Genomic DNA, 13610 nt, shown 5'->3' on the forward strand with positions numbered 1-13610 from the left:
TTACCGGTTTCCATCCACTTTATCTGTCATGACTGGAGTGTCGGTGGGGCACGGGGTGGGCACCGTGGGTTTACACAGCATGCAACGGCGAATGATCTGGAATAGCGTGACTTGGAACCGTTTTATCCTGAATGCATAAACCATTGGGTTAAGGGCTGAGTTCACGTGGGACATGAAAATCCCTATGTATGTGACAGGCTTGGGTATGGAACAGTTTGGGCAGAAGAAGTCGATGCAGTTCACAATATGTATAGGCAGCCAACACACAGCAAAGAGGAAGACCACCAAAGCCAGGGATTTGGCCAGCTTCAGTTCCTTGCGATAGTACCTGTCTCCATCACAAGTGGCCTCAGCGCGTTGGTTAAGCTGCCGCCGGATCACCCTAAAGATCTCTGCATACAGAACAATCATTATGGTCAGGGGTACCACCACCCAACCAAAGAAATTGAAGTACACCATGTAGTCCATCCTCATGACTCTGGTGAATTTGCAGGAAATCTCGCTGGAATTGTTGTAGTTTTCTTGGCCATTGTAGTTATTCCATCCAATCATTGGAACCAATCCAGAGAGGAAGGAGACGATCCAGCACAGACAAACTGCCACATATGCTCTCCTCTGGGTCATTATGATGCTGTACCTGTACAGGTATGTTGGCCATGACATGAAGACAAAATTTTCGGTCACCCAAAATGCACACATTCATACTACTGTAACAGTATTTATTTGAACAAATACCTATCCACGGATTACTGTTCAGAAGCATTTATCCCAAGTGCTAGCTCTTGACATCAGAATCCAACTGATAAACAAAAAGTAGTGTGGGCAACTGCCAAATCCCTTAATAAACTGTGCCTGTGTCAGTCATTTGGGTAGACAGGAGACATTTTAATTTGCTTAAAAGCTTTTGATGTGCAGCCCATTGATTTGCATTAAACCAGGCAACGATATATGGTGCCATGTCAGACATTAACACTGAGAACCACCTCCTCGTGACTGACTCTCTTGAGGATAAAAGTAGACATTTAGTCCTCTGATGCAAAGACCAATAAAGGAGTAAGACACAGACTATTGGTCCGACTACTGCTATAATTATTTGTTGTTCTAGAATATTTTTGGGTCAACTTTAGAAAGTAGCTTTATCAGAAAGTTAAGAGGCTTTGGCATTCGATTAAGTGACTGTTACCAACATGTTGTTTCCGATAGCAGCCCAAAGCAGTTTTCAAATTTTGGGTAAGTTCTTTGTGTTAATTTGACTTGTATGGGAAGAGACACATGGTGTAACGCAGTATCGACTGAATTCTAGTGGAATCAGGCTATTCTATACATACCACTTACATCAATAGCACATATCAGAGTGGGAAGAGATTAGATCATATTAAGAAGCCTCTAATCGACAGGAACGAGCAATCATAACCAGTAAGAGATAATGTTCATCTACTTCACAGTTATGAATATTTTATTGCTTTTAGCATAAACATACGTTCAACTATCTTATGAATACTTTAATGACCTCACAACGTCCATCAGCCAATACAATCTTGCCAAACCAACTCATCCTCTCTTTCCCTCAGCTTATGGCAAAATCACGAGTTCACCAAATGATGCAATTCAGAGTGTAAGTGGTTTTAAAACAGTTCCTTACCTGGTGGGAATCTTGACTCTGAGATATCGGTCAATAGCAATAGCCAGCAGGGAGAGGATGGAGCTCTGAGTGATAATCAGCAGCAGGCAGGAGAGGAAGAGGCAGGTGTAGAACTGAATGTTAAATTCCAGAGTGAGGATAATAGCCAGAGGGATGACCAAAACTCCCACAGCGATGTCAGCCACGGCCAGAGACACAATGAAGCAGAAGGTGGTGTTGCGGAGAGACCGGTTCACACACACCACCAGCACCACCAGCACATTCCCCAGCACAGAGACCAGGGCAATAGCTGTCTCAACGGAGATGTACATAATGTCCACATGCTTCGGACAATTGGTTTCAGGTTCCAGGCAGGAAGACATTTTCAGTACTTGCAGATCTTGTTTACCTTTGCTCAGATTGCAAAAAAATTAAAATTGGAGGTTGAAACTTCTCCACTTTGGGTTTTGCCTCAGCATAGAATTGTGTATTTTCTAGCTGAAAAAAAGTAAACTTTGTGCCGCATTTACACAATGAGTGGCTCATGAAAGGATGCTGAACAATTAATCCTCTGTATATAGTTCAAGCTCTGCACAAGACTGGATATCAGTGCATCAACCCTCTTCTACATCCTCACACTCACGCTCTCTTTTTCATTCTCTCACTAGTCTGTAAAAAGGAGTCATAAAATCGAGGGGAGGGACTTTGCCGTCTGCAGCACCCTGCAGCAATAGTTTTGCACACATTAACTCTGTTTGTGTGTGTCTGTGTGTGTGGTTTTTGAGAGGAACTGTGGGCTTTGTGTAATGACACTCAGGATGCAGTTTGATAAGGTTGCGCAACATAACATGTGCTCCACTGATGGTGGATGTGCATTAGAGCTGATTTTATCTTATTACAAATATATCAGTATGAGAATAAGAAATAGTGTCAGTATTACATAATGTGTTCATCAGACAACACTGACTAGTTTAATTCTCAACTAGAAAATGTCCTGCTCAGTACACGTCTCGGTCACGTGTCTTTTCTAACTAAAACTTAAGGAATCTTTTTCAAAAACATTTGTTTCCAACGCATAGTTATTTTAAAATATTACTAGTGTGGCTAACTCTATCTCTCCTCATGAAAACAAATATGAATATTTCCCAAAATGAATCTGAACTGCTTCTTTAAAAGAAAGAAATATGTATAATACACAGCATTAATTTAGGTTATTAATACAAACCAATTATATATAGATTTTATTGCTGTAATGAATGTTGGTTCCAACTCTTTGCCTTTAGTCTGTGTCATGTGGATCGATACTTATTAGGATTCATCATCTTTTATATGACTGAAGTGTCTTTGCTTATTATTGATTGCCTAAGCTACTCATACTCATGTTCTACTAAAATAATGCAACATAAGACATAAGGCTAATTGAAGTTATGTGATGACAGACTTAAGGTCGCTTATTCCAACCATAAACATCAGTAAAAGCATTTTTCAGTACAGCAGTTTGAGCCTAAGCTTTCAATTAGAATTTTATTCTGTCCACCTGGTGCAAAAACTTTATTCTTTTATCACTTTTGAGCATTTGTGATGCTGTAATGTACATATTTAAGTGCTGTTTTGTAAAAACCACAAATAAATGTTTTAGTGTCTCTCTCACAGGCTTGCATTTAGTTTCAAAGGTATATTTTTCCCATAATAATCTCAAATAATAATCCCAAATAATCTCTTATTCTTTATTCTGCTCTCCGCACAATTTAAACCCAACCTTTCTAAATCTGGACTCTACAGGCTAAACTGCAGGCAGATCCAAAAGATCCAAAAAAAAAATTCAATTACTTACAAAAACTTAATTTGATTATCCATCTGAGGATGAAAAGGCTTTGGCAGAAAGTATCACTGAGCAAGCAATCACTGTGATGGTCTGCAGTTGCTTGAGGAAGCATATTCAGTATCTGCCTGTAAATATATTCAGTCTGATCACTTAACTTTTTTATGTTTTTTTAAAAGAAAGCGATGACTCAGGATGTTGTTCTTGGACACTGTCTATGAGCTGTGGTCCTGGTGTATATGAATTAGCAGTCCCAAGCAATCACTGTATCAGTTTTACAATATATCTTGTACTTTTATTGTTCATCCCTTTCTTTGTTGCAGTTTGCTTGTTTTTCTTTTCTCCTCTTGGATCAATCCAGTGAAATAAAAACCCTCTCTTGTTGTAGATCAGTTTTTATATTAAAAATTAATGTAACATGACTAAGAAATTGATGGTGCATTTTTACAAACTGACATGTTTTCAAATGAACAGGCTGGATGGAGAGCAACAAAAAACAGGGAGTGGCTTTCAATATTACAGCAAATGTACAGACCAATTCACTATATGGCAGTGAGTGGTGCTCATGAGATAATGTTCATGTTCACGATCGTTTCATGTCCATTTATCCTTTTACTGGTTTATTTGAATATTTCACCATTGCACGACTCAAACAATGTATGATTTTTATTTTGTTGTATACAGTGTGGCACTGGATTTACATGAAGTTATCATTTTTGGAGCCATTAGTCATCTTATGTGTTGAGGAAAGATTGATGCAAAAAAGCAAAACAGTAAAGCCAAAGGCAGTTATGGTACAGACAGGGGTGTGTGTGCCAGAGACTCTTACGCAAGCTCAGTCTAAATAAGACAAAAAGTCTGGTCACTGGATTTAGAGCTGCATTGAGCAATTTTGGACAAATACGCGACAGAAAGGCAACAGAACAATCTCACTCAAACTTTGAGGTTCCTCTGAGGTGCACATTTATCGCTGTGTCGCTGAACATTAATGCAATGCAGAATAAATTGTGAAAGTTGTCAGGCCGTGAACAAATGAACGCTCTTGCTGCAAACTGCTGAGCTGCTGCAGCTGATTTTGGATGGGGAATAAAGTTGCTATCTTTGGCCCAATTAAAAAAAAAAAAAAAAAAAAAAAAAAAAAAATGCACACACACTCCTCCTCACCCCTCCCAATACTGTGCCTCCGTGCCTTCCGTACACGCATGGCGCATCCCGTCATACATGCACCTGACGCCAGGGCAGTAGCTCACCTGGTGTGTTGTGGACGCTTTACTCATGGAGATGGTAAAAAGTAAACTGCGTAAGAGAAACCGCGTTAATAGCCGCCGTATTTTCGGGTTTTGGTGAATCCTGGAGGAAGTAGCCGAGTGGTGCAGATTTGGGGTTAACCACTGCTAATTGCGGTTTTTATCTCGCTTAAGTTTCTTTCTTTTTTTGGTCGCCTGCGCACATCAATGCAAAGTGGTGAGTCTGGTTTCATTTTATTAAACAGTTTTAACGATTGTGTTTGTGTACATGTTGTTTTGGCTAATTAATGAGAGCTTATTTTTCATGTTTGACATTAACTGGCTCCAGTGTGTTTCTTATCTAAAAAACGCCCCTCCTTTACCTTATCCTTAGTTCATCTGTTACCACGCTTTGCTAGCAAGATGTTATGTGATAACATATCACTTAAATGCTTTTCCAGCCAGACAACTAGGCAACTAATTGCTAATGTTGTGCCATCACAGACAGCTGTAGGGTCAGTAGATTTAAAATACACCATGTGTGTGACTGTGAAAACAATTGTTTTTCCCTTCTGTTGAGCTGAATGGATTTTAGGATTTATATGGTATGCATCTTAATTTGCTGTAATATTTTTGTTAGCCACCTGGGGAAAAATGATGATGCTTTTAAAATAAGGTTATGAGTTGTTTTATTTATCAGTTAACTCCATACAATATATAATAAGCAGAAAAAAACTAAATCAAATCAGTAATTGCTGCAACCACTCTTTGCCTTTTAACTCGGAACACTTGAGCACAGTTTTTCAAGGTACTTGGCAAATAGGTTGTTTCAGGCATCTTAGAGAACTTGCCACAGTTCTTCGACGGATTTAGGCTGTCTCAGTGTCTTCTGGCGCTTCATGTGATCCCACAGTGACTTTGTAGTGTTGAGATCAGGGCTCTTATTAGGGGCCAGACCATCTGTTGCAGGACTTCTTCTTCTTCTCCTTGGTGAAGATAGTTCTCTATCACTCTGGCAGTGTGTTTGGGATCTTCTGACTCAGGCAATAAAAACATAAACTACTAAAAAAAAGAAAAATACTGGAGGCTGGTGTCGGCCTGATGGTGTCAAATGCACTGGAGAAGTCAAAAAACATGACCCTCACAGTGCTCGCCGGCTTGTCCATGTGGGTGTAGACTTGGTTGAGGAGGTAGATGATGGCGTAGTCCACTCCAAGATGGGGCTGGTAGGCAAAGTGAAGGGGGTCCAACAGTGGTTGGACCATAGGCTGGAGCTGCTTCAGGATGAGTCTCTCCAGAGTCTTCATGATGTGTGATGTCAGTGCAACAGGCCTGTAATTCTAAAGGTTGCTGGGTCTGTTGAGTGCAGTCAGGGGAGTCAGAGGAGGAGGTGAGAGTGAGGTCTTCATATGGAGATGAGGGAGAGCAAGTTAAAAAAACAGATTCAGCTCATTTGCCCATTCCACGCTGCCATCAGCTCCTCCGTCGTTTCTTGTGGCTGGTAACCAGTGATGTTCCTCATGCTCTGGTCTTGGATTTCAGGATTACCAGTATTTTCCGCACCTCCTCCTTGTTGCCAGCTCTGAACGCCCTCTTCTTGTCGTTCACAATGGCTTTGATGTCCCTTGTTACCCACGGCTTGTTGTTTGGGTAACAGCTGACTGTCCTGGCTGGGACAATGGTGACCACACAGAAGTTTATGTATCCTGTGATGCACTCAGTGAGCCCATCAGTGTCGTCACCATGGGGCTCACAGAGTGCCTGCCAGTCTGTCACCTCGAAAGATTTTCATTTTCAGTGGAGTGCATTTTCAGTGAAACCGCCTAGTTCCTTGTGTTACTGTAGCTGTCATCATTTTTGTATTTTTGCTTGCTAGTTGTTGTGTCAGACATCAGCATCAGCATTTCATGATTATGCATTTTTATCTTTTTCACGGTCATTTAAGACCATGAGATGCTGTCCCCACTCCTTGGTTAAACCAAAACGCTTAGGAGAAGAAGAAGAAAAACAGGCAAGTAAAAGTAGGAATTGTAGAAAAGTAGTAGAAATTGTGTAAATGTGCAAAAAGTGAAAAGTAATGTGCAAAGCAGACTTAGCGTATGGACCAGTGTGCAAAAATGGAAAGCTGTAAAGTAGATTAATGATAATTTTACAGTAAATTAACCACCGTGTGCAAATGTAAAGTGTAACGTGGGTCAACAGTAAATTGACAGAAGTTTAACTGCAGAGTACTGATGGAGGTTTGCAGAAAGATGAGTCTCTGGTTGAGCGTGCTCCGCTGGTTAACCACGACTCTGTGGGGACATGTGTTGTCCATAATGAAGAGAAGTCACAACTGCCTGGGTTGTGACAACATACCGTAGTTGTGACTGGGTAGTGTTTGTCAGGTAACAATTCCTGGAAGATTAATCTGTTTTGGTGAAGGCAAGCACAGAAGGGTTCTAAAAATTGTTTTTAACCAAAGCAAGTTAAGGTAGTTGTTAATTGTGGTGGCTTTTGGTGAAGGTATTCTTTATATATATATATAAAAAAACAATGTTTTTCTCTTAAACCGAAGTAACAAAGAAGAACAGATTTTTATTACTGATTCAATTTCTAGATATACTGAAGTCTCAAATGTCAGTAATGTTCTTATCTACCTTAATTGTATGCCATTAGCTGACATATGCTCCGATCAGTCTAATCAGTGTATACCATGACCGCCACCATTACAAATAACAGCAAAACAAACTATATATGCTATTGATGTTAAAAAAGGTATCTCTAGGATTAATGTAACTGACTAGGAAATTGTATAGATATAGAAATAACGTGAAGGCTCCAATTTTATTGCAAAAGCCTACAGTTTCAAATGTTACAGCATTGAAAGTTTAATTCCTCATTGTAATAGGGCAAGAATATATATATGTCTGTATCCTTACAGAAAATGCACATGCAAAGCTTGCACAAAACTTTTACAGGGTGTCATCAGAACAAAAAGAAAAAAAACAAAAAACAAACAAAAAAACCGAGTGGCTAAGGACTTCCTCAAAAGGTTTCACAAGACTGAGATCTGCTTTAAAATGGCACGGCATATTCAGACTCACATTTAGTGCCGCAACACTCGTAACCATCGAACAGCCAGAAAGGAAACACAATGAGTGTGGAGGAAACTATCTACACGGTTTTGGAGGTGCTCATTGCTATTAGCTGCTGTTTGGGTAACATGCTGGTTATTTTGGCTCTGTGGACCAGTAAATGCATTCACCTGCCCACCTTCAGCCTTATTGTCTCTCTGGCTGTTGCTGACTTTATGGTTGGCTGTGTAGCCATACCGATGGCTGTTTTGGTGGATGGACGAGTGAGGACTTCATTTTACGGCTGTCTCTTCATCAGCTGTGTGGTCATCCTGTTGACTTTAGTCTCAGTTCTGTGTCTTGTGGCTATTGCAGTGGACCGCTACCTCAGGGTGTTTATCCCTCTCAGGTATGATTTTTTTTTTTTTTTTTAGATGGTTTGCATCACTATAATGTCCTCAGGATATTTTCTATTTGTAGTATGTATTTTTTCTATATGCAGTTGACTACATTTATGATTAGTGTTTTCCTTTTTAGGTACAAAAGGACTGTAACACGTAGACATTCGTGGCTTGTGGTAGCAGCATGTTGGTTTATTGCAGTACCACTAAGCTTTGCTCCCATGTTTGGGTGGTACAACCATGAAGGCTGGTCTCAGTCAATCAACTCTACGTGCCAGTTTATAAAAGTGATCGACATGTCATACATGGTTTACTTTAACTTTTTTCTCTGCACTTTGATACCTATGGTGATTATGACTGTATTGTACTGCTGTATATTCTGTACCATTCGAGGATCCCTTAGAGAGAAACCAGGCAGTGGTGCCCAAAAAAAGTGTCAGAACTACCTAATGAAAGAGAAGCAGCTGGCAGGATCTCTGTCCCTGGTACTGGCCCTGTTTGCCCTGTCCTGGCTCCCTCTACACATAATGAACTGCATTACTTACTTTAGAGGGATGGAGGCTGTTCCAGTTACAGTTGTCCATGTTGGCATTCTGCTTTCTCATGCTAACTCAGCTGTAAACCCAGTTGTGTATGCGTTCAAAATACAAAAGATTAGAGCTGCATACCTGAAGATCTGGAGACAGTGTTTTGCATGTGGTGAAGAAAATCAAGCATCTCAGTCAAGCCAGACAACGGACAACAATCTCAGCAGTAACTTTAACAGTGTAGACGATATTGTCTAATGTGTTTGTTACTAAGGACCAAGCTTTTATTGTTTGTTGAGTATAGCTGAACATTGTAAAACATGTTCACACTGTGTGAGAAACAAAGAAAGTCAGTTACCGTATTTGAAGTGTACAGAAATCTGAAAGCTACATTTTAACTGATGAAGCTGGTATTAGCATGTGCTGATCCAGTAAACAAATCTTGGCGTTTGCACCAAGAAATCTGTTATCTCTTTTGTTCAGGAACCTGTGTGTGGCTACGTGTCCTGTAAATGTGGGTTAGGTTGCACGTGCCTGTGTATTGCGAAAGGAGGAAGAAGAGGAGAAGGGCACCTTCTGCTTGTTTTAAAAGCATTTGTTTTTACACCAACTTTCGTATCACTGTTGCTATTTTACGTTCTGATTTTAGTTCCTCATTTTCATTTGAACTGAAATTGTCTTTGGTCTGGGTAATTACATTGATGTTTTTTAATTTTTGCACAAGACATATGAACATTGGGTCTGTTCACATAAACTGATGGATTCAAACATCTGAAGCATTTTGATTTTGCTGGAGATATGGATGCACCATGTGTACACTTAGAAAACCTCTATACAGTGTAATGAAGTCCAATAAACCTACAAAAAATCTAATTTTTTAACATTTGAAATATTGTATTAAAAGCTAGCATCTTTTTTTTTTTTTGCAGAGCTGTACACATGTTCAGATTTTGTGGCCAGTATGTTTACAGTGTCACCCATACATGACCAACTACCAGTTGTTAACACCATTAACAAAAAGAAAAAACAAGCAAACAATATACTGGTTTTATTATTTGTACAGGTTTGTAATAACTGATGCATTTGTTACATTTTTAACAAGCAATCTCAGAAATAAGTACTTGTCAAAATTCATGCACATCTGCTAAAGTGAAGAACACACCCAGTGTAAAACCTGTAATTGTTTTTAAAATGGAAGCTGTTGGCTGCTATGCTAATATGCATTGTGTTTTTGGATTATTTTTATTTTTGTAATTTACATATGAAACAGTGTTATAATGAGATATCTGCAGAACTTTTATCAGTAAGTTGTTGCAGTGACGGGACAGTTACTGATGTATGCTCATGATTTAAAAGGTGCATCAATTTAATTCAAAGATTGATGCAATTTTTCATCAGTTTTTTTTCCCCTGGTGTGTGTTTCTCAGAAATTCAGCTTTAGTTCCTCATTTGTTTAGCTTGTATGTTCACTAGATTTGTTATCAGATGTGTGCAGGCCAGTGGTTTATTAGTCAATTTCTTTCCTTTCTCCATTTCCTGGTTTTAAGAAGCGATGTGCAGCTCAGTTTTTCTCTTGCACACACGGGTAATGCAGTTTTTCGTGGGTATGTACTTTCTGCCTGTTGTAAATAGTTTATGTATATTTACGAGCCATCGTTGCCTGGCAAAATGTATCATAAATTAATTTCTTTAGCCTACTTTAGTACAAATGCACTTTTAAGCAACTCTCCATATGGCATAAAGCTATATGTGATATGAGTCAAAGGTCTAATTGCAGAAGTTTAAACCTCAAAGCCTTGTTTCCTGTTTCTAAATGTGTAAGACTTAGATTATGACTCTTTTGTTGCAGCTATTCAAAAGAAATATCAGTTATCAATACTGTAATCTGACTGTGGTTATAAATGGCTATGCATTTCCAAAGGGCATTCTTTGTGAAATAAAAGTGCACCATGAACTCTACAAGTTGCTGACTTTTACAGGACCGTGCAGCTTAATATCTAGCTTTTCACACGCTGGGTTTACAGAGGCACGCGCATTTTGTAACTTTTACTCAAAGAATGTTGACCGCTTTTTACTTATGGCCCTTCTCACCAATACATCAAACACAAACATTATATCACTCATTGATTATTTTTTGTTCACATTTTTGGACTACATTAACAGAGGATCTTATCACACCACAAGGAGTTTTCCCAAATGGCACAAAAAGTGCCGGTGTAAGAGTTTTCTCTTAAGAGCAATTCACAAAGCTGCTGAGAACAACTTTGAGTAAAGAACAAAGAGAAGTCCTAACCTAAGATAAGAGGCGGCACTGACCGTATTGCTGTGGGTGACAGAGGAATGTGAGCAACAAAGTAATTTCAGATAAATTTCATATTTATATTTTTTATAAACTGCATTGCAGATTTTCTATGTGAAACAATTTAAAATATTAACTTGTTAAATAACTTGTCTGGCATCAAATACCATCAGTGTGCTATATTTTTCCCAGCTAACCAAACAATTAATCATACTTCGATGTTGTAATTCTACATATACCACCGATTTTACTAGACAATCCAGCAAAGGTCATTAAATTGTGTTTTATGTATTTATTGTAGCTGATGATTATTTACAGGTGCACGTAATCACCTGTCAGACAAACGTATTGAAACCATTATCTCTGGTGTTGTTGGATTGTTTTGACTTGGTGGTGAGCAAGTTGAATCCTTATTAAATGGCCATCAAAATATAGCTTAGATGATCATTATTATATAATACATAACTGTGAGTAAGTGTTTGTGACTTAACAGTCTTCTGGTCTTCCTCTAACATCCCTCAGACTTAGTATGTACTTTGAATGTTAAAATGCTTTGTGAATAACTCTTAGACCAAAAGGAGCTGGGAATTATTTTCACCTTTTGAAAGTTTTGTGAAGCTCCAGATACACAAAAAAAAGAGAGGCCCCAAAGCTTTGATCATTTCCAGAGTGATGATACTCTTTGGCCACAAGGTGGCATCAGAGTGGCTCCTTCACCATCTGGTAAGTATGAGTTAGCTTCATTCCAGGCACTCATTGTACCTCTCAAGGAAGGTAATAGACTGTATAGTTATCACCTGAGTAGGATTTACTCCATCCCACAAACTATACAACCTACTACCTCACCTTGCTAGGCTCAACTTCAAGCACAGCGCCCTTAAAAACAAGACCTCACACAATATGTACTAACTTAAGAAAACATTGTTAAAATACAACGGTACCACCACTGTGTCAGGTACATATATAAGTCTTTGTTGTGTCTACAACCTTTCCCAGAGGTGAGGAATGGGCAATCTCTTGAATTTACTCAGTCCATGAGTTCTTTTATCCGTCGAGCTTCTTATGCGCACACAGGCCACTGGCATCACAGCAGATAAACCTGTCTCCTTAGGAAAGACAGTAGATTGCATAGTTATCTCAGAGGGAGGACACAAACCCCACAACTATTCAATCTACTACCTCAGCCTTAAGGACAGATACTTTTGCAGGTAGCGGTGGAAAGTTGTCGGTCGAACTGTGAGACAAAGAGAGAGCAAGTGAGTTTTTAAATGTCAGTATCCACCAGGGGCAAACAACGGTTAAACGTAATATTTAGTCTGCGTAGTGGACGAGATGTAAAGACTTTACCACATCCAGTAAATTCAGATTGTGTTCAGTAGCAGAGCATCACAGAAACACCTCCTAAATAGACTTTCAAATAATTTCCTGTGGCTGTTAAAGAATTTGGGTATTTATTGTAATGTACAGCATTGCATCCAAAATAATAGTTAAAACATGCACACATACAGTACATACCGTTCAACTACATTATTCAAATGACAACCCCACCATAGAATGAGGTAGTCTGGTAACAGTTTTATCAGGAATTACCTTCTAGGAGCAATTTCCTTTCTAGACTGCACCACAGTGTAGACTGGGTTGTAAAATAAAGGCTTGGTTCACCAGGGTTATACACAGCCCTCCAGTGATAGAAAGTATCCGTCCAGTGATTACGAATGACAGGTGATGGACATACTGTACATCAGCATACACTGGACATGTACAACAGAAATGCAACTTTCTTAATGACATACACATTGAGGTCCAAATACACTGCGGTCACAACACAAAGTGTTTGCAAGTTGTGGAAAAATCACTCACACTGAGAAATTGGAACATAATGAAGGGCAGCTGTGCCAAGAATTAGTGCCTATGCTTCTCTAAAACGTGGTCTTTTCTCGTCTTTTCCCCAGGTTGGTTCCTTCTGTCCCTACAACCAGAAACTAATGCAAAGCAAAGGGGGGGAAAATGGAAAATGGCAGTACCTCGGCCATTTTAGGGAGTTGTTTGGCAGCCATACCCAACATCTGTGTTGCAACCTGTTAACTTTTACCTCCTCCTCCAGATCCCCATCCATAAGAAAGACTGTTTATTTTGCCCCAAATGGTATAGCAGATGTTGAAACTGACTTAAAGGAATTGCTTGTTCATAAATTAGAGTTGATTGTTGCTGATTCACAAATGTCAGTGATTTTTGTTTAAGATGTTTTAATAGAGAAGCTGAAGGTTTGACTTCAGAAAATTGCCCTTTTTGCTCAGTGTGAAAGCCACTTCAAGTCCATTGAAAAAGGAGTCTGTTGACTGTGCCAGCCAGAGTCTGGGACACAAGCTGGGCAGAGCTGCCTGGGCCCCGACAGAGCCATACTCTGGCTGAGCTGACAGAGCCCAGACACTGTTATGGTAGACGGCAATGGTCAAACCATGCAAGGGCTAGGACGCTTTGCATAAATTAGCATGTGAACCATGGTTGCTGAAAAGCGGCTGGGCAGTTCATTAACATTCTGAATTCCTCTTTGGTCTAATTAATGCCGACAGTGATTGAAATGTTTTGGCAGGCTGCGCGGCCTTGGTGCCAGGCCATGCTCACTGGGGCAGAATGAAAAGGCACAAGGGCATCAGA

The 13610-nt window shown here is 39.5% G+C and overlaps 2 protein-coding genes across 2 annotated transcripts; one reads left to right on the plus strand and one right to left on the minus strand.

Moving 5' to 3' along the window:
• On the minus strand, nt 1–5976 carry LOC121179485 (adenosine receptor A1). The gene is made up of 3 exons (XM_041034373.1): nt 5815–5976; nt 1643–1965; nt 1–637 (listed from the first exon to the last, which is right to left on the minus strand). The coding sequence occupies exons 1-3, from the start codon at nt 5974–5976 to the stop codon at nt 1–3; spliced, it is 1122 nt and encodes a 373-aa protein (XP_040890307.1).
• Nucleotides 5977–7725: 1749 nt separating this feature from the next.
• LOC121179621 (adenosine receptor A1-like) lies at nt 7726–9491 on the plus strand. Its single transcript, XM_041034555.1, has 2 exons — nt 7726–8134; nt 8263–9491. The coding sequence occupies exons 1-2, from the start codon at nt 7806–7808 to the stop codon at nt 8909–8911; spliced, it is 978 nt and encodes a 325-aa protein (XP_040890489.1). The 5' UTR covers nt 7726–7805; the 3' UTR covers nt 8912–9491.
• The last annotated feature ends 4119 nt before the right edge of the window (nt 9492–13610 follow it).

The sequence above is a fragment of the Toxotes jaculatrix genome, chromosome 3, assembly GCF_017976425.1.
Source record: "Toxotes jaculatrix isolate fToxJac2 chromosome 3, fToxJac2.pri, whole genome shotgun sequence".
NCBI lineage: Eukaryota > Metazoa > Chordata > Actinopteri > Toxotidae > Toxotes > Toxotes jaculatrix.

Bases quoted from the DNA above. Each gene is read 5' to 3' on its own strand.
- LOC121179485 (XM_041034373.1), bottom strand. From the start codon at position 5,976: ATGAAGACTCTGGAGAGACTCATCCTGAAGCAGCTCCAGCCTATGGTC. The intron at 1,966-5,814 runs GTGAGGGTCATG...AATTGTCCGAAG, and splicing joins TGGACAAGCCGGCGAGCACT to CATGTGGACATTATGTACAT. The intron at 638-1,642 runs GTAAGGAACTGT...ATACCTGTACAG, and splicing joins AGAGTCAAGATTCCCACCAG to GTACAGCATCATAATGACCC.
- LOC121179621 (XM_041034555.1), top strand. From the start codon at position 7,806: ATGAGTGTGGAGGAAACTATCTACACGGTTTTGGAGGTGCTCATTGCT. The intron at 8,135-8,262 runs GTATGATTTTTT...TTTCCTTTTTAG, and splicing joins AGGGTGTTTATCCCTCTCAG to GTACAAAAGGACTGTAACAC.